At 42.4% G+C, this 17,973-nt stretch overlaps 1 protein-coding gene across 1 annotated transcript in view; it reads right to left on the reverse strand.

The window, feature by feature from the left end:
• Positions 1 to 10,745, reverse strand: part of KIFAP3 (kinesin associated protein 3) — a 73,652-nt gene extending 62,907 nt beyond the window's left edge. The window contains exons 1-7 of the mRNA XM_076339744.1: positions 10,638 to 10,745; positions 6,084 to 6,215; positions 4,611 to 4,765; positions 3,354 to 3,409; positions 2,726 to 2,867; positions 1,061 to 1,160; positions 199 to 323 (exon numbers count right to left, since the gene is read on the reverse strand). Of these exons, the coding sequence (XP_076195859.1) occupies positions 199 to 323; positions 1,061 to 1,160; positions 2,726 to 2,867; positions 3,354 to 3,409; positions 4,611 to 4,765; positions 6,084 to 6,215; positions 10,638 to 10,669 (742 nt within the window). The 5' untranslated portion in view covers positions 10,670 to 10,745. The remainder of the gene's footprint in view (positions 1 to 198; positions 324 to 1,060; positions 1,161 to 2,725; positions 2,868 to 3,353; positions 3,410 to 4,610; positions 4,766 to 6,083; positions 6,216 to 10,637) is intronic.
• Positions 10,746 to 17,973: the final 7,228 nt, after the last annotated feature.

The raw sequence follows: 17,973 nt of genomic DNA on the forward strand, positions 1-17,973 counted from the left end.
AGTAACTTCAGCTTAATCTCTTCAGCAGCCCAAACTTCTCACTCTTGGTCTTCTTCCTATCTGCAATTATATTTTGCACTTTCTAGTAAATTCCACTGCTTTCATAGGAGTTGCTGTATGCTCATCTCGTATAACTCAACAACAGCTGTCAAGTCAAGTCAGAATCCATCAAGCTGCCCCAGCATATCAAAAGGATATCAGCTTTCTTCTTTTTAGCAAGTTCTTCCTGCCAAAGCTCATGTCTCTTCAGTTCATGGTCTATGATATTCATACACAGAGCTCCAATTTTGTAGTGTGTGATTATTCCATGAAATTGAGAAAAACTACATTGAAGAAAAAACACCTGTGAGGAAAAAAATAAATGCAAACAACCCCAAATCTGTTTTGACATCTATGGCAGTAATGTCCCAACACTGCACCACGTGAAGTATTAAAAAAAGAAGTATTTACTCTGTGCCCCATTATAACACTTCTCTATTGGAAAATTATTTCAAAACAAAAACAAATCCTGAAAACATGATTACTTTTTCCAAACTTGTAGAAGGACAAGCAACAGCCTGTTGTTCCAAGTCAAAATAAAAACACATTGCAATTTTCATGCGTAAAGGAAAATGTTTTTATATTATAAGTGCTTCAGAGGACCCTCTACTCACCAGAAATATAATAGAGGTCTCAAATCAAATTGCAATGGAAATTCCATTTGAATTATTTCTAGGCAGGGTATGCTGAAACACTGGCATATCTAAGTAAGAGCAAGCACTCACTTCAGTTTTGAATACCATTTCTTCCCTGTAGGAATGCTGAGGGAAATAAAAGGGGGCAGCTCAGCCTATAAGCTATGGGTCAGAATCCTTACTAGTTTCTTCCCAGCTCTACTACACGCTGCCTCACCATGGGGGTTCTTTTTGTGCCTCAGTTTTGTCCTTTATAAAAAGTGTGTTTCCGTCTCACCACATTTTTTTCCTGTTTCAGTGAGGTTTTGTAGTGCAGTGCAGAAAACAACTGAAAAGCCACTAAGCAAAGTTCCTTATGTCCCTATACACAGGGACTCTGCACTCACCTTGAAAAGCAGAAGAAAATATAAATTATATTGGTAGCAAGTTCCACGCTTTGTTTCCAGTCTTCCCTCAGCACTCTAGCCAATGCACCCAGGGCAGTTTCTGAAGTGAAACAAGATTTAGATGAGCATCAGCATTTCACCTCCCTCCTTTTGTCTTGTGAGACTCAGAATTTGAATACACCTTATTCTACATCTATCAGTTTTCTAATGGAAGATTTTCAGAGGTACCTCACTTTAACATGTAACACTGTTCACAAGTTCTGTTTGGAGACAGTACTAAAACAGAGAATACCCTGGGTGGTCATCCAGTCACAAACCCTAAGAAGAGGCAACATGCAAGGAAACTGCAACCAACCATTAACGTCATCTTAAAACTACCACTAACCTTAAGATTTGTGACCTCTGCCAACTCTATGTTCCATACTACACTGTGGCCCCTACCTAAAACATTATCAAGTTCACTTCCAAATCCTCTTTAAATTCTACCTTGACAACTATCATTTTTCATCCACCACTTTCTATTTATTTTTTCCCCCTGTAGCAGCTTTGTATTATTTAATAATTTGGTTTATATTTCTTCTTGTCATACTTCAGCTTACTTTTCCTCTCTGAATCACTTATCTTTTCCATTCTCTTTCCCCTATCTAGTTCCCCTTCACATACACCATGTTACATGATCAGAATGAGAAAAGCAGCAACCGGCAATTTCAAGCAACAGAATATTCACAACTCATGGGGACAAGCCATTATTTGATGGCTTACCATTCCCCTCCTAATTCCAATTCTTAGAATAATCTCGCTTGCTGACATTGCAGGATGGGTAGAGTACATATTGATGTCATCATTTACTCGAGGAATGTGGGGGGTATAAGGGCTCAGTAAAAGAGAAAGGGGGCAAGGAAAAAAATTACTAAATTAACAAGACATGTACCTGCCGTCACTTTGGAGGTCTGGTTTGGATTGCCTTTATCTTTTGTCTGACACCTTTACAGACTATAAGGTCCTTTTTTCACCCCCCAGAAGAGAGGGGGCAATGGGAAATGAGAATGTATATACATGTACACATACATATTTACAAACACACACTATTCCACACTGATGTAGCTCTCAAAATGCACATGGCACAGCACATATGTATACAGACACAAAATGAAAGCAATGTGAACATCGTATCATGCATTCTGGTAAGATTTTCAAATGGATCCATAAGCAAGAAGAGTATGGCGTGCTAGTGAAATACTTTGGTGATGCACCCACATTCAATTTATTAATTCCCTTGGAAATTGGACACCTATACTTATGTCAGCCTGCAAATCCCATTTTCAAAGCAAGTTTCCTGATCTTCAGGATACAGCTCTATATTCTCTCATCTCCAGCAGCAATGCCAACTGAAGTTAACTTAGCACCAAAATAACTAGGATGAGAAAAAACAGCTGAAGCCTATTGAAGCCAGGAAGATTTGTATGTTAGGCCCACCTAAGAAGCATCCATTTGTAGAGAGATCCAACTGGGCTTTCACAGCCAGCTTATTATGGACTGAGAAGCAAAGCCTAGCAAACTACAGAAAATCCCAAATTAAAGGTGAACTACTTTTCCCTTGAGAAGAAAGCACCACAAATAAACAGCATAACATTAAGAGAAGTTACCGTTGGGTTTTAAAGTTACCATTGATAAGCAGTTCTTCCAAATTATCAGGATTCCTAGCCAGCTGTAGGATGAGGGCAGAGCCGCGCACCTTGTCAGGAATGTCCTCATACAGTAACTCAATGTACTCATCCATGTCATTGATATTGGCAACTTCATCAATCTGAAAGCAGTCATAAGCAGGGGTTTCACAGAGAGAGATGTCAATTCAAGACAATCAATCACAACGTTATTCAATTCCAAGACAAAAGAGTGCACAGCTTTAAGACCTTAGGAAAAAATAAAATACAAGGGGAAAAAAAACACATCCAGAATCACTGCCAACGAACACCAGGAAATCTGAGAAGATTTAATTACAAAAAACAAAGGATGCTCAGACATGACTCCCTGTATCCTGTCCGATGTTCCAGACCTCACTTGCTGTCCTGCTGCGTGCTATAGTTGGAGGGGGAAGTATACAAGTCAAATATTTTACCCTTTATGGAGACGATTTTTATTCCATTGTGCAATATTTCCAAACCAAGTTCTTTGTTTAAAAAACAAGAAGCAAAACCCCCCAGAATTCAGCATTTCCTCTCCCCCCCCTTATATAACTGCTTACTTAAGAAGTAAATGGGTTTTGCATTTCTCTTCTAACACCAGTATTTACCTCCATTCCTTCAAATGGGGGTGGATCTTTTGGCTTACTGGATTTCTCTTTCTTCTCTATAAAGAAAAAGACATGGTTGCAGTTAAGTTATGCATTTTCACAGACAAAAAACATATCCAGTATTCTCATAGTAAACATTCTGGTTAAATCAAGGTCAAAGTCCTTTTGTGTCCAGCGGACCTGTCAGACTAACACAGCTGAGGTATGTCAGGTTTCTGAAGCTGAACAGCCCACAGGGAGCAAAATAAATCCTCAGATGCTTTTTGATTCCTCACCCTAGATGATCAGTTACAGCCCAGTCAGCTGGGGAGACAGAGGGTAATAAACATTAGTGCAAGTCCAGACTGACAAAACTCACTTTCACAGTGAGATAACTTAGCAGCTTTGATTCTGCTTGTACACTGTGGCAAAGCTGCCCTGTGATACACCAAGACACATATATACAGAATAAAAGAGGGTAAAACACCCAAAGCAGTTACAATCAAAGCATACAAATAACATTAATCTTTGTTTTAAACTCATCCCATTAGGATAAGAATCCAACTTGAGAACAAAGCTTACCATTTCATGATTGCAAGAAATCTTGCTAACCACAAGGTAAGGCAGGATCAGATGTTAAATATGAAATTGTCCCCTGAGCAGAAAGTTTAAGATGAACTTAAGACATAAATAGGACCACCAAAATGCCTTGGCATCAGAGCAGAGAATTACTGTTCTCAGTAACTTGTTCACCAGGAACTTAAGACAAGATGAGAGAATTACCACAAGCTGTCTGCTACACTGTACCAAAGCTTGTCAGACTCAAACTCTTCACCCCAGCTTTACAGACAGTGCAAATTCAGCCTAGGAACACTATATACCATTGCAACAGGTGACGACAGAGATCTTTCTAGGAAGATCCTCATACAATCTTTTGATGTCACCGCAAGTGCAGATGCAATATGAAGAGGCTGTACCAAACAGTGAAACCTGTACCTCTCAAGTCTTACCAAAGCACAAGGCAGCCAGTAAGAAGCATCAATACTAAGTTTAACTAACTGAAAAAATAAACTTTGGTTGTTAAAAAGATAATTCTCCCCAATCTCTCCCCAAGATTGTAATTTTTTCCAAGTGTGATTTTACTATACATCTTCCCCACTCATTATCTCTGAAGAACTCATATATCAAGTTAGGACCTCAGCTAGAAAAACTTCACACAGTAGTTGTTCAATGCTGAAGCACTCCAGTCCCAAGCTACTTTGTTCCTGTATTATTTACCTTTTCCTGCTGAGGCATCTCTGCGATTCTGCAGATAATACAACAGCTGTTCTACTTCTGCAAGTTTGGAGGGGTGAATGAGCTTGCATTCTTCAACCACCTTTCGAGCCAGGGAAGCAATGTCTGTATTTGCATTAAGACTCTTTAGCCGAATGCTGCAACACAGATAGGTCTCTTTTCAGTTTTTAAATTTTTGTCTCTTCAGTCCTTTGATTTATGTTTATATAGTAATGAATTTCTTGAAGCAGAAATGATCTTGATACCCCCAATGCCTGTGCCATGGCTTACAAAGGTAATGGCAAAGCAGTGGCTCTCTACAGCTCCAAATGGCAAGTAACTGTCAAACAGATTTGAGAGTGTAACTGTCCATCAGCTGACAAGCAGCAACACTAAATGCAGCTGTATGAACAGATCCCTTATAACCATCTTAGACACAGCAGCCAGTAACTTATTTGCAATACCCAAAAAAAGTGCACAGGACTGCAAAGGAATACTGCATACACAAAAAATGCAAAATGAGAAACAGCTATGGGTGTTGACTACACAGGTAGGTTCTTTTGCAGTGCCTGCAGATGCAGTGTCAGGAGTCTCCCATAGCTCTGGCAGACCTGCAGCTAGGTCCACAAGCAATGAGCAGTAAGAAATCTCTGTGGGCATTAACAACAGGATGGATCAAAAAGGAATTCCACCACATTGCAGATGCAAGTTATGCATCATCTGAAGTTATGATTCATCTGAAAACAGATGAACATTTCTAATATCTTTAAAAATTTGAGACAATTTAAGGATTCTCTTTTTCTTCCTCAATTATTCTTCTTGCATGCACTCACACAGGTAGCCACTTCAGCTCAAATTTTCAAAAATAATTCAGTACAGAGATAAAACAAACTTAGGAAAGGTCCAAACTTGCAGCTTGGAAACTAAAGTTATGATAGTTCTCTGGGCTTTTCCAATGGGGAAATGTTTTAATGCTCTTAAAAGAAAAATACCAGGCAAAACTAAAATGCAGATACCGTATTGAAATCACTAGCAGGGGTGACAGATCAAAACAACAGGAGAGCCAACAGCTAGAGCATAAGGCTGTCAGAAGGTTCAACAGTATTACTTGCTCCAACATTAACCATCATTTGAGTAGGAACCAATCACTTGCTCCAACATTAACCATCATTTGAGTAGGAACCAATCACTTCACTTTTCTCTACCTCAAGTTCCCATCACGTAAAATGGGAATAATCACTTTTCTTTACAAAACACCTTGAAGTACATGGATGAAAAGCAGTTTACAACACGTGTTTTAGATGTTAACTTTCCCAGGCAAATGTTATTCCCTGGTTTCTAAACCCTCCACTAATCTAGCACTGAGTTTTATAAAGGTTAGAACATATTATTTCTTACAGTCTGTCGATGCTTTGAGTTATTGAATTTATGACTCTGAAAAACAGAAAAAGCTATCTGAGCTTGCTATGACCTTACATTTTCTGACATTCCTTGCGCTCCCCCAGCATGGGGTCTCCCAACTCTCCCAGAATCGTTGCTTCCACTTCATAGTGGACAATGAGGGCTTTCTCAGATGGATGCACATCTATGTTGCCTCCTTTTACCTTCCTGCCGCGAAGAAAAAAAAAAAAATTACTGATTAAATGAAAAGCTCGGAAAACATACCAGAACATAGATCAGTAACAATGACCTGTATCCTGTTCTATTCAGACCCTAAACCCAAGCACCGCCCTCCTTCCACACCATATTTCATTTCACACAGCTTAGTGCTAGCGGCATATTCTTGACTATTACCTCTAGTACATACAGAAACACCCAAGCCATTGGTCAAGCCTTAGTCACAGAAGTCAAGTAAGGAAGAAACAGGATGAATCTTTGATTTCTAAGTCTCCCAGCTCTCTTAAGGAACTACAGTGAGGAAAAAGATGCATTTCACAGAGGTGGTGAATTTCCCAGTTGATTCCCTCTTACATTGTCAGTATTGAGAAATCTTCTGCTAATGGCATCTATCTAGTGCGGTCATTTACAAATGGAAATTTTTCCTCAAAGACTCTTGGCTAAATCTTAACAGTTAAAAATCTACCAAGAATTAATTACAAATAATTTGAATTTCAAATTAACTATTCTCTCCTGAAGCACAAATCTCTTTGCTACTGTTCTTCACCTCATTATGTCTGTTGCCAGGCTCAGGGGATTACCAGATCAACAGCTGCCATCAACAGGTATAAATCAAGCATGTCTACCTACTTTACTACAGCTACAGATATTTTGGAAAAGCATTCTCCAGCAAAGCACGCTGGGTATGTCACTGCCAAAAGGCCCTCTCCTGCTCTCTCCTCCTTCGTGCCAGCAACTCCATGTCCACACAGAGATACAAGGGCCATGAGGACAGGCCATGAAGATACACCTCATCTCTGTTTTCAAGTGATGGCAGAACCACATCCAGAGAATACAGTTACACATTTCTGTCTCTGGTGGTAAAGCTGACACTTGCCCCTTTTCCCTTTGGTACTGCCAGTAGAGTATGTATAGTCATGCCATAAACCAGGCTGCTAAAACACTGCAGATTAAAAACAACTCCCTAATGTGACGGGCTTGTTTTTTGGTGTGTGGGTGGGGTTTTTGTTTGTTTTAGGGGTTTGTTCTGCTGTTGTTTTTTTTTTAGACAGATCATGTCAACAAACAGATTTCAAGTGGCCTCACCAGTAGTTGTATCAGCATAAATGAGATAGCAGCTAGCTATAGCATTGGGTCAATTACCAGAGAAAACTACTTCAGCCTCACAGAGCTGGAAATGTTAGCAAATCCGGATGCAGCCTTTGGTGTAACCACTCTCTTCAGAAAATGTTTGAAATGTGTGCCTCCACCTACCCAGCTACTATGGTGGCTGCTTTCCCCTCTGCAGAATACAACTGCAAAAAATACCTTTTCTTGAAATACAGCTGCCCAAAAAAACCCACAAACCACAGAAAGGTCTGCTGTGGGAAATGAAGAGTCTAGTTCAACTACCAGCCTTAGAAGGACATAAAGCTACAGGGCAAACAAATATAGCTGCTAAAGAGCAACATCTTCCTTGATGAGATTGCAGCAGAACTCCATTTACCACTCAAGGTTTTTTTGAGGAGACTTGTGGTTTTTTCCTTTAACAGTACTTTGAAGCAGATGCTTCATTACAGTCTGTTCTCTGTTCTCACGAGGTCCAGCCTTGCAGGGTAGAAAGCTTACAGCAAGTCTATTTCAAAAGAAAACAGCTCTCACTCCTCACCCCCAAATATATTTCCCCCATATTTAGACCTACCAGGAGATCCCAACCACAAGAGAATAACACTTCCTATCTATGAGCAGGGATAAAGAGGAAGGAGTGAGACCTCCTCCTTTTGGCAGCAGTAAACCACTGATGAGCTTAGCAACCAGCAGAACCTCAGCCTAAGACTGCTTAAACAGTTTTAGCATTTCCCGTATTTAATTTTTTCCTTAAGAGGGACAGATGAGTAAGCTGAAGAACTTACAGCTGCAGATATTTTCTGCCCTCTCACATTGATAACCACCCTCACTACTTGAGCTATTTCCTAGCTAACGGAGTCACAAATCAATTCACATTCAAGTTCCCTCTCTGAAAAATCTTACCTGGTGAACTGCTTGAAGACCTACACTAAAATGCACTACCCAACCACTAAAGATGTTTTCCATTTGGAAAACACTGCATTCAGATTGCCAGCATCACAAAAAAAAAAAAAAGAAAATCTTTATTTAAAGACACAATCCCCCCCTTGAATCAAACATCTGCTTTACTGATTTTCAACCCATCTTGAGTTTGTAAGTCACATCATAAAACATTTAAAAATACAGACACTCTTATACCTGGTAGAAGCAGCAATGCACTGGGGAGCTTTCACACACATCAGCCCATCCTTGCACTTCACTGCCTGCTTTGTCAACAAGAATCCTGCTCTATTAAAGGTTTAAAAGAGGAAGGCCTTTTCTACAGACAAAAGCTGTGCTAGCTGAGCTCACATAACCAAAGCTGGTGTGTGAATACCCTTTATTAACTAATTCCTTCAGGGGGAAAAAGCAAAACCAAACTATCCTAATTACAAGTGGCACAAATTGTGCACGTGGATAAGGCTGAAAATCCAATAACATATCCTAGCAAGTCAGACTTGGTGGGAGGGGGACTGCTCATGGAGGATGACAAAGGGAAATAGGGATCAGAGGAGTACCAGACTTGCACACAAGCCTAGTCATGTTAAACAGCACAGCGGATGTTGTTTGGTTTGTGCTCCCTAAAAAGAGAGAAAACTACGCTTCTTGCAGGGGTAACTACAAAATAAAGAAGATTCCTCCAAAATCACAGAAGATGGCACAAACAGAATATGCAAGGCTAAAAATAGGCACTGCTCTAAAGTTACAGCTATTTATTTAATTACAGGTGGCCATTTGATTTTTACCTGTTATCACATTTATATGACAGAACTAATGTTCAAAGATTATCAAGAGGCTTTTTTCCACTGTTTCTGATTATGGGTCTTAATACGTGGCATACGAGGAGAAAAAAAAAAAAGGCAAAACCCAGACAGCCTAAACAGCAAGTTCTACAAATGCTAATAACTGGAAAGGAAGTAAAAAAAAAAAAAAGACCAGGAACTCCACAGGATTCCAGATGTGATGGATAAAATCACCCGCATGGTAGGAGAAAGTGACACTGTTCACACATCATATCTTAACAGAAGCCTAGATGGCCTGACATCTTTTGGGATTGCTAGCACTTTTGCTCTGAAACAACTGATGGAGATCCAATAGTTGCCTACTCAGACCCTATTCTTTAGGCTGACTGGTCTCACTGCCAAGCAGACGGATAAAGACACCATTCATTCATCACATCTTTAACATCAAACCCAGATCACCCACTTTATACACCATGGTTACCTCTCAGGTCCATCCCAACTCCCAAACCATTCCATTCATCCCACCTCATTACCTGTCATCTCCCCCCCCCCGATCTGCCATGCCATGATCTAACATCTCCAAATCAGTTCATGTCTCCCAGCTGCATCCTGAACCTGCCCTTACTGCCTAATATCCCCTCCCCGGACCTCAGCCTGCCTGTTCCCCAAAGCAACCACCTGCCCGATCCCAACCCCCAATACCCACACGACCCTCCTCATTCATCTCCTAATAGCATCTATTCTCCTCTCAGCTTGCTGCCACCTCAGTGATTCATCCCAAAACAGTGCATCCCTCCAAACTACCACCTTCCCCCAACCAGTTACCACCAGCATGCCACCCATCCCATCTCTCAGCCTGCCCTAAACCCACTTTATAACCTTCACTCATCCCTAACCCAGCCTCCCAGTCCCCATCCAAGTCTCCTGCCCACCAGACTAGGCAGCCACCCCTCAGCCTGTCCCAAATAAATTTATCTCCCATTCCCAAACCACTCACCTCAAAGCCTCCCACCCATCTTCCACACACACACCACAACCCCCAGCCATTTTCCAAACCAGCCACTCCTCAATCCCAATCCCTCCACCCACCTTACGATCTCCCCTCTCAAAACACTCTCCATTCTCATCTCCCCATCCATAACCTCCCATCCATCCCCAAGCCAGCCCCCACTACAACCTGCAACACCTCAGCCCCACACCCCATCACCTCCCCACAACCCCTTCTTGCTCCCCTAACCCACAACTTCCCACTCAGCACCCACCCACTGAGGCTAAAACGCCTCAGCTCCCTTGTACTCCCCCAACCCATAACCTCCCATCCACCCCCCGCAACAGCCTGTCTCCCACCCCACAACCTCACACACCCCACAGCGCGCCGCGCCGCGCCACGCCACGCCACGCCACGCCACGCCACCCCTCAGGACAACCTGCCACGCCTCAGTCCCACAGCCCCACGCCCAGCCCCCACCACAACCTGCCGCGCCTCAACCCCACGGCCCCCTTCCACCCCCCGCCACAACCTGCCGCGCCTCAGCCCCACAACAGTCGTCTCCCCCCCCACACCCTGTCCAGCCTCCCCGGTTACCTCTTGAGGTACCGGGCGTCCTCGCCCTGCATGGCGGCGGGAGGGGGGAGGCCTCGGCAGGGCGCGGCCCCGCAGCGGTGCTGTTACCAGGGTGAGCGCGAGCCCCGCCCCGCGGGCTCTGAGCGCGCACGCGCCGCCGCCACGGCCCGCGGCGGCGAGTGCCCATGCGCACTGCGTGGCCCCCCGCGGCCCCCCCTGCGCCGGTTGCCGGCCGCGCGCGGCGGGGGAGGGGGCGGGGCGAGGCGAGCGCGGCGCCCCCTGCAGGCGTGGGGGAGGCGCTGTCCCCCCGGACCCGGCCCGAGGCGTGAGGCGGCCTCCCCGCCCCGTCCCCGCCTTACTTGGCGGCCGGGGCACGAACCTTGCTGGCACCCATGGAGGTGCCGTGCCGTGGCTCCCTCTGCTCCCTGTAGGTGCAGTGACCGGGCAACGGCCCCTGCCCACCGCGCTAGGTAAGCTCCCCAGGCCTAGGGCCCTCGCAGAGCAGGGCGTGTAGCTGATCCCCCCACAGGCCTCGGCACCCCCGCGGGGCCGTTACCAAACCCCCTGGTCAGCAGGCCTCAAGGTTTGCCTGCTTCTTCACGGGAGGGCCAGTGGGACATGGCAGCTTGCAGGCCCCACGCAGGGCAGGCTGGGCGAGGCTGGTCCTCCAGCAAAGTTAGTGGTGCTGAGGAAAGCAGGGGTCCAGGTAGGGCATGGCCACAGGTCCTTGAGCCCTGAGGGAGTCAAGAAACAGTCCTGTCCTTACAGAGAGATCTACCTGTTTCATACATGGTACTTCAGGAAGCTGCAAGTAGCAGGAATAAAGGGACTTTATGTTCCTGGTTGCAGTGTTTAGGGGAGGATTGAAGAGGGGCTGTTGTCATGTCCTGCCCCATTATGGCCATCTGAGCTGTCACTTTTCCTGAGCATCACGTCTTAGCTGAGTCCAGCCTTAAGTCAGCCTTGGTCAGCAAGATGTTTTGAAATACAGTCTTCCTCTTGGGTCAGCAGCATTGTTGCTCACCTGCTGATCCGCAGGAGGCGTGTGGGCAATACTGCTATAGCTCCAGCCTCAGCCAGGTGGCTGGAAATCCAAAATTGTGTGGGGATATGTTATATCGTACAGCCAGCACCTGCATCCTCTGTTGCTTTACCTTGTTTCCCAGCCACTGTACAGAACAAGCAAACGACATCATATCCAAGAGGTATCAGAAACCATCTTAATGGTCTGTAGTTTAACTAAAGTTTGTATCAGAGCAGGATCCAGTCCCGAATGGAGATTCCTCTGAGCTATTTGTTCTAATACTCATGATAGAGGTAAACCAGGCCCATCCCCAGCTGCCTAAGGGTCCTACTGTTCGTCTGGTTAGAAAGTAAATGGCTAACACATACAACTAGAGGCAGCAGTGTCTTGTTGGCTTTTTGAACTCTCTCTGTACTTTCTCAAAATAGGATTTTCATTTCTACTTGTTTTTGTAAAATTCAATAAAACTGTTGTGTGGGATTTGCAGAGATTATTTATTTCAAGAGTTATCTGAGGAGCATGGATTGTTGTTTGGGTTTCAGAATAAAAGGACAATACTACTCTGTAGCAACTAACAGCAGTTACATATAAGATGCAGGGCAGATCCATGCATGTTTGTTTTCTGGAGTGCTCTTTGCTGCGCTACAGCCCCATTACATACAACTGAAATGGCTGTCTACCCAGAGTCATAGGGGTAATACAGAAATAAATAATAGTCAGGTACCTAAGCTTCTGTTTTTATTGTGACAAAATATTAAGAATAAATACTTAATGTCTACTGATCCTATTGAACACTAAAATTTTTTATATTTTCATAATCTGTAACAGAGCAGCAAAAAATATTTTGCGGTATCCATACTGTGCCCTGCCTTTGTTTTAACAGAAAATGGAAAAAGAAAGTATCCTGTGAAATATAAAGTGCTACCTTAAAACGATGAATTTACAAAACATTGCTAGAACATAACATTTTTGTTACTATCCTTATTCTATTTTTTATCACAGTAATATTTTCTATTAATGACTGTCATAAAGAAAAATGTATATATGACTACCTGATCAGAGCAACAGTTGTTCAGTGATTTCAGCAGCTCTTCAGATAAGCATGAGGCAAATGTTAAACTCTGAGGTCATATAAATAAATAGTCTGATATTTTCTGAGTACTAAGTACCTGACAATCTCCATCTATTTCACTGAGAATTTCTTTTTTAATCTGGTCACATATGCCTACAAATGGAGAATAGTTATAGAGACCTATCATGGAATCATGGAACCATTTAGGTTGGAAAAGACCTTTAAGATCATCCAGTCCAACTGTTAGCCTAACACTGCCAAGTCCACCACTAAACCATGTCCCTAAGCGCCACGTGTACACGTCTTTTAAATACCTCCAGGGATGGTGACTCAACCACTTCCCTGGGCAGCCTGTTCCAATGCTTGACAACCCTTTTGGTAAAGAAGGTGAAGAAATTTTTCCTAATATCCCATCTAAACCTCCCCTGGCACAACTTGAGGCTGTTTCCTCTTGTCCTGTCGCTTGTTACTTGGGAGAAGAGACCAACCCCCACCTCGCTACAACCTCCTTTCAGGTAGTTGTAGAGCGCAATAAGGTCTCCCCTGAGCCTCCTTTTCTCCAGGCTAAACAACCCCACTTCCCTCAGCTGCTCCTCATAAGACTTGTTCTCCAGACCCTTCACCAGCTTCGTTGCCCTTCTTTGGCAACTATGAAAAAGTAGGTCAAAGGTTACAAGATGAGAATGATGCAAAAGAATGCGAAACCTGAAAAATATGAGAAATGGAACATTTATTGCAGTTAAGCGTGCCACAATGTTTGAGCTAAAATTGGCTGTTTGTCAGGGCCTGAAAGGACAGCGCGGCCTACCTCAGTCTGACAGAGTCCAAATGAAAATAGCTCAGCTTTGTAGCACTTGAGCCACAAGCAGCACCAAGATCATATAATTTTGTCTGTCAGTGACAACCAGTTGATGCTGGGTTTAGAAAACCGCACGGCACAAACACTAAAAACCTTGCATTGCATGGTAGATTCTTTTAAAATTAAATTGTAAAACAAATGCCACCCGAGGTCTGGTTCTACAGCCTTTCCCTGAGCTGTTGATGTTGCTTTGCACAATTTCTTATGTCCCTTTTGTTATAGTGTGATGAGGTTTATGGCATTACCACAGCACCCTGGAGATTCCCCTCACCTGCATGTTAGAAGCATACACAAGGAGAAAGAAAGAGTGGTACCTGAGACAGAAGGGTGGTCGAGTTGCAAAGAGAAGCTGGAATGTGCAGTATTTCTGGGTTTCTCCTTTTTTGTTTTGTTTGGGTGGTTTGGGGTTTTGGTTTTTTTCTTAGAGCAGTTGTAATACTGTTCTAGAGTCAGGTAGAATAGAAGATTTTTTTAGTGAAGGAATATAAAGAAGGGTGGAAAAGAGCATGGGAGTTGCAGAGAAAAGCAGAATAGGAAGAGAACGGTGGAGGAAGTTGTATGAAGAGAAGTTAGGTGAGAGAGGAGCGAAGCAGGTGGGTTGGGTAAATAGAACAAGAGGAAAGAGAACTGTGGAGTGTTCTCAAGTTAAATATATGGTAGAATAAGTGTAGAAGAATTGGACAACAACATTTTTGTAGAATAAGTGTAGATGAAGAAATGAACAATATTCTTATTCTTTGTTTGCATTAAAAAAAGTGAAAACCCTTTTTAATGTCATTGAGGAACCACACTTTTATGAAAAAAAAACTGAGATTCTTTTTCTTTTTTTTTCTCAAAATGTGGCCAGATGTTCTTAACCAGATAGACAGAATACACTGTGACATCAGAACAACACTGACCATACTGTCTCATGGTAACTTAGTTTTATTTCTTCCTATTTGTTCTCTTAGTATAAAACAAATTCATTATGACTGAAAAGTACTGATGCTAAGCCTGATTTTGAAGTCAAAAAAGATGTTTCCATTGTCTTCAATGAGCTTTATGTGGGCCTTTGGTATTGTCCTGGTTTCGACAGGGATAGAGTTAATTTCATTCCTAGTAGCTGGTACGGTGCTGTGTTTTGGATTTAGGATGAGAACAATGTTGATAACACACCGATGTTTTAGTTGTTGCTGAGCAGTGCTTACACCAGTCAAGGACTTTTCAGCTTCCCATGCTCTACCGACTGAGAAGGCTGGAGGTGCACAAGAAGCTGGGAGGGGGCACAGCCAGGACAGCTGACCCAAACTGGCCAAAGGGACATTCCATACCATGTGACGTCATGCTCAGTACATAAACTGGGGAAAGCTGGCTGGGGGGGGGGCTGCTGCTCGGGGACTGGCTGGGCGTCGGTTGGCGGGTGGTGAGCAATTGCACTGTGCATCACTTGCTTGTTTATTATTATTATTATATTATTATTATTGTTATTATTTTATTTCAATTATTAAACTGTTTTTATCTCAACCCACGAGTTTTTCTCACTTCTACTCTTCCAATTCTCTCCCGCATCCCACCAGGGGAGGGGAATGAGCGAGCGGCTGGGTGGTACTCAGTTGCCGACTGAGGTTAAACCACGACAGGTATATAACCACGAGACTGCATGTTGAAAATGCCTTGGGGTCTGATTTCTTCAAAGTTTCACTGAATCCTACACAGATTTTTTTACATCACTGTGAAAAAAAAATTCAAACAAAATAACCAACGTTGCTTTTCTATAGCAAATGGAATTGTTAAAATGTAATAGATTAATTTCTGTCTTGTGGAATTAAGAAACCAAAGCAACCCTGAGATTTGTAATCTCTCCATCAAAGATTGCATCTTGCTCTCAGGAAAAAAAGAATATGCGTGGATTTCAAGGGAAAAATAGTGAATAAGGGATATTTTCTGAGACCTGGTAAAAATGAACTATGTATAAAACTCCTTAAGGCCTTTTATTACCTAAAATAAAGTACAGCAATCTGAGAGGATGACTTTCAGAGAAACATTTTAAGTGATTAGACTGTGCTGCTCAGTGGGGGACAGAGATGATGTTGTTCTGATGTGCTGTCACGTAGTAAGTGATTGAGGTATGGAGGTAATAAACCCTGGGCTTAAAAGTTTATATTGGAAGGAAGAAGTGAGACGAGGCAAAGCAAAATCTGATATGCAAAGGGAAAGTCTGGCTTAACTCTTCTGGATGAAATTAATCTTGGGACACAGATCAAGGTGATTCTTGAATGCCTTTTTGATCAGCAGTGACAGGGACATCTGCACAAGAGAAGGGCATGTTCAATATGACACATGATCGTGCTGGTAAATACTGGATGCTCTTGTTATCCTTGAACACGAGACTTCACAAAAATGAAAACAGGAGTCTCTATGGAGAACTTGATTTGTATTTTATAATATATCTAATTCAACACTGACCTAAGTAAATGCATCAATTTGTGGCTCATTTAAACCAGTGAAGAATATTAGCTGTAGGTTTTCATTGTTTCAGATGTAGAAAGAAAAATTTAAAGATGTGAAAAGAAGCAGACCTCTTCACAGAGAAGCAGAGCTTTCTTTTAACAAGACATTATAGAGCAAAGGGTATACTGTTTTCTCCCTTGGCTTATTCAAATCAGAATTGCTCACTTCCATGAAAGTGATCTTGTTTGATGGCCTTGTATGCTCATTCACTTGGCTGAGTGAGTATATCCACCTGGTGGTGAACTGACCTCTGCCATCTTGTGCCTCAGTGCTCCTCAGCAGCTGGAGTGTTATAAACTCTGCGTGTGCAGACCTGCGCAAGCCTGCAAGGCAGGAATACAGTACCCAAGCTCAGCTGCAGCTGGTGATGTGGCAAAGCAACCATCTACATAGACTTTCAGCGCCTGACTTGAGACTTGAGGGTTACTCCTTGTGGAAAAAATACCAGTTTACTCATGTCCTAAGCAAGGCTGATCTAAGAAGTGTTGGAAGATATAACATGTACCATAATGGTGCTACATTACCTTTTTTTTCCTTAAGGGATCAATCCTTTAAGAGGGAATTTTGCTGTGAGGAACACAGAACAGCAGGTTGTGTATTTTCATAGAATCATAGAATCATTTAGGTTGGAAAAGACCTTTAAGATCATCGAGTCCAACTGTAAACCTAACACTGCCAAGTCCACCACTAAACCATGTCCCTAAGTGCCACATCTACACATCAGTATGTTCTCTGTGTGTATGTTCAGTATGTACGGTGCACTAGAATTTGTGTATTTCATTTCTGCTTATTTTATGACAAACAACCTGAAATGCAGTATCCTGATCCAAAGAGCCAATGATGTGCTTTCAGTTTGGGTTAATTTTAATTGGACTAAGGAAAACGTAGAAAGATTAAATATAAAAGTGTCCATACAAGAGTGAGCAGATGGCCTCTCTCTGCTAATATCATCTTGTGGGCCCCAGTGACAATGAGGGAGATTTCTTGTGCAAAATCCTGGTTCTGCTGAAGTCAATGAGAGTTTTACCATTGACCCCGATGGGGACAGAATTTTACCTCTTAATGTTTATTAGATGCAGCAGGCAGAAAGCAGACTCATAGCTATAAAGGCTATGACATTTTATGGTTCTGACTCTGCAACCACTCAAGCACATGCTTAATTTTGCCACAGTAATAAAGTTAAGTGCCAGCTTAAGTGTTTTCAAGAAAGGGTCTCCTTTACACTTGAACAAGTCTATATTCTATCATAAATCAGGAATTGCCCCTCTTCCTCATCCCTCCCCTCCAAAAGAAAAGGATTCTGTATGTGATCATCAAATTCTTTCTACTTCACTCAAAAATAATTGCCATTTTTTTCAGTTTTTGTCAAAAAAAGCAAAGGGAGAGTAAGGAATGAGTACCTCAGCTGAAGTGGTGTTGCTCAGGTGACATTTGACTTAAAGCAAGTTACTCATTTCAAACAGATTCAAAAGGGAAATTTCTGTTTCCAACAATTCATTATAAGTATCTCAGACAATGGCCATTTCCTTAGAAAAAAATGAAGATTTTGCACAACACTTTACAGCCAAAATATTTTTCATTAAGTTTTTGAACTATCCTGTACAACACTAGCCTTGTTCTTCATATCAGGGCAAATCCTGCTCCTTTTGTAGATAGCAGCATCTGTGTATTTATTTCCACTTAATCTTAACCAAAGCACATGAGGAGTGTAGCAGAGTGGAAGCACAAGGAGAGACATTTAAGCTAGATGAATTCAGACCTGAAATCAAGCATAAAATTTTAGTGGGATAGCACTTAACCAGTGGAATAACTTACCTTAGGATTTATGACTGGATGCTTCCCCATTACCAATCTTTGTGTCAGGAGTAGATGCCTTTGTGAAACAAATGCTCCGGCTTAAACAGACTCATAA

The sequence above is a fragment of the Aptenodytes patagonicus genome, chromosome 5 (genome assembly GCF_965638725.1).
Source record: "Aptenodytes patagonicus chromosome 5, bAptPat1.pri.cur, whole genome shotgun sequence".
Lineage (NCBI taxonomy): Eukaryota > Metazoa > Chordata > Aves > Sphenisciformes > Spheniscidae > Aptenodytes > Aptenodytes patagonicus.